Raw genomic sequence first — 1441 nt, 5'->3', positions numbered from 1 at the left:
GATTCATATATGAATAGATTTTTACGTGCACCTCTAGTTTTCTCTTCCTCTTCTCTAAAGCAGCGCAGCATGGCCTCGCCCCCTTTGCTGCCTTTTCCCGAGGGCGGGGTTTATCTGGGTTTGTGATGTCACGAACCCGGGAAGTAACTTGTTGTAGTCCCTACCAGCCGTTTTTGTAGGCATTAAACTGCCAGAATTTTAAAAGACGATATCTCCGTTTGCATTGAACTTTCAGCTTCGTAACTTTGTAGATATTGTTTATGCTCAAACAGCAACATTACACACTAACTAACGTTAAAAAAGTGAAATCGCAATGAACCACCCCTTTAATTTCTATCATTTCTTTCACCCCCAAAAAATTATACTGACTCCAAGCTTTTGAATGGTATAGTGTATAATGTTACAAAACTTTTTTTATTTCAGATAAATGCTGATCTTTGGATCTTTTTATTCATCAAAGAATTCTGAAAAAAATGTACTCAACTGTTTTTAAATATTGATAATAATAATAATAATAGTAAAAATAATAATAAAATGTTTCTTGAACAGCAAATCAGCCTATTAGAAAGAATTCTCAAGGATCATGTGACACTAAAGCCCGGAATAATGATGCGGAATATTCAGCTTTGATCACAGGAATAAATTACATTTAAAAAAATATTCAAATAGAAAGCAGTTATTTTAAATAGTAAAAATATTTCACAATATTACTGCTTTTGCTGTAGTTTGGATCAAATAAATGCAGGCTTGATGAGCAGCAGAGAAAACATTAAAAATCTTACTGTTTAAAAACTTTTGACTGGTAGCGTGTAGCCTATATAGATATACTTTGTATTTCTAGCATTTCTCGTGTTATTGCCTCCTTACTATAATCCTTTGTTGCATTCCTCATTTCTAAGGCGCCTTGGATGTTGATTGGTGCAGCCAGCAACACATCATTGACGTAATACGCACTTGATGATCTTCACAAACGCAGGGGCGGATTCAGTTCGTAACGTCAGACGGACACAGAGCTCAAGACAGAAGCGGAAAAAGTTCAACACGTGCTCTCTGTTAACAGCGTAAACTGCAGAACACAAAACTTAATCTCACTTTAAATTCGCAACGCATTTAAAATCTTACGATGCCAGCCCAAATCATCTGCGGGAAAACGATCTCAGCGTAAGCTATTTTCTTTTATGTTCAGTTTTTTTATTCATGTCACGTTGATAGAGCCTTGAAATATTTGTATTTATTTACATGTTTCATGTTCTCACGTAACGTTACTTGTGTAAAGTTGAATGCGTTTTTTATGCCCCCAAAATTTGTGATTGTTTTAAAGGTTTTTGGGCACATATTGAACTCTGAACTTTGAGACATTGACTTGGGATTTTCATTGATCGCATTTATCGTTGTTAAAGTTTAAAAGACTTATGTAACCGGTGCAGACGCAAAAAAAAAA

At 35.1% G+C, this 1441-nt stretch overlaps 1 protein-coding gene across 1 annotated transcript in view; it reads left to right on the top strand.

The window, feature by feature from the left end:
* The first annotated feature begins 966 nt into the window (after nt 1-966).
* Nucleotides 967-1441, top strand: part of LOC107728958 (C-1-tetrahydrofolate synthase, cytoplasmic-like) — a 47734-nt gene continuing 47259 nt past the window's right edge. Inside the window, exon 1 of the mRNA XM_016539294.1 lies at nt 967-1161. Coding sequence (XP_016394780.1) covers nt 1124-1161 — 38 coding nt within the window. The 5' untranslated portion in view covers nt 967-1123. The remainder of the gene's footprint in view (nt 1162-1441) is intronic.

Source organism: Sinocyclocheilus rhinocerous, unplaced genomic scaffold (assembly GCF_001515625.1).
Source record: "Sinocyclocheilus rhinocerous isolate Xijiao unplaced genomic scaffold, SAMN03320098_v1.1 scaffold2743, whole genome shotgun sequence".
NCBI lineage: Eukaryota > Metazoa > Chordata > Actinopteri > Cypriniformes > Cyprinidae > Sinocyclocheilus > Sinocyclocheilus rhinocerous.
The sequence above is the reverse complement of the archived record's forward strand: the minus strand, read 5'-3'. Positions and strand labels throughout refer to the sequence as shown.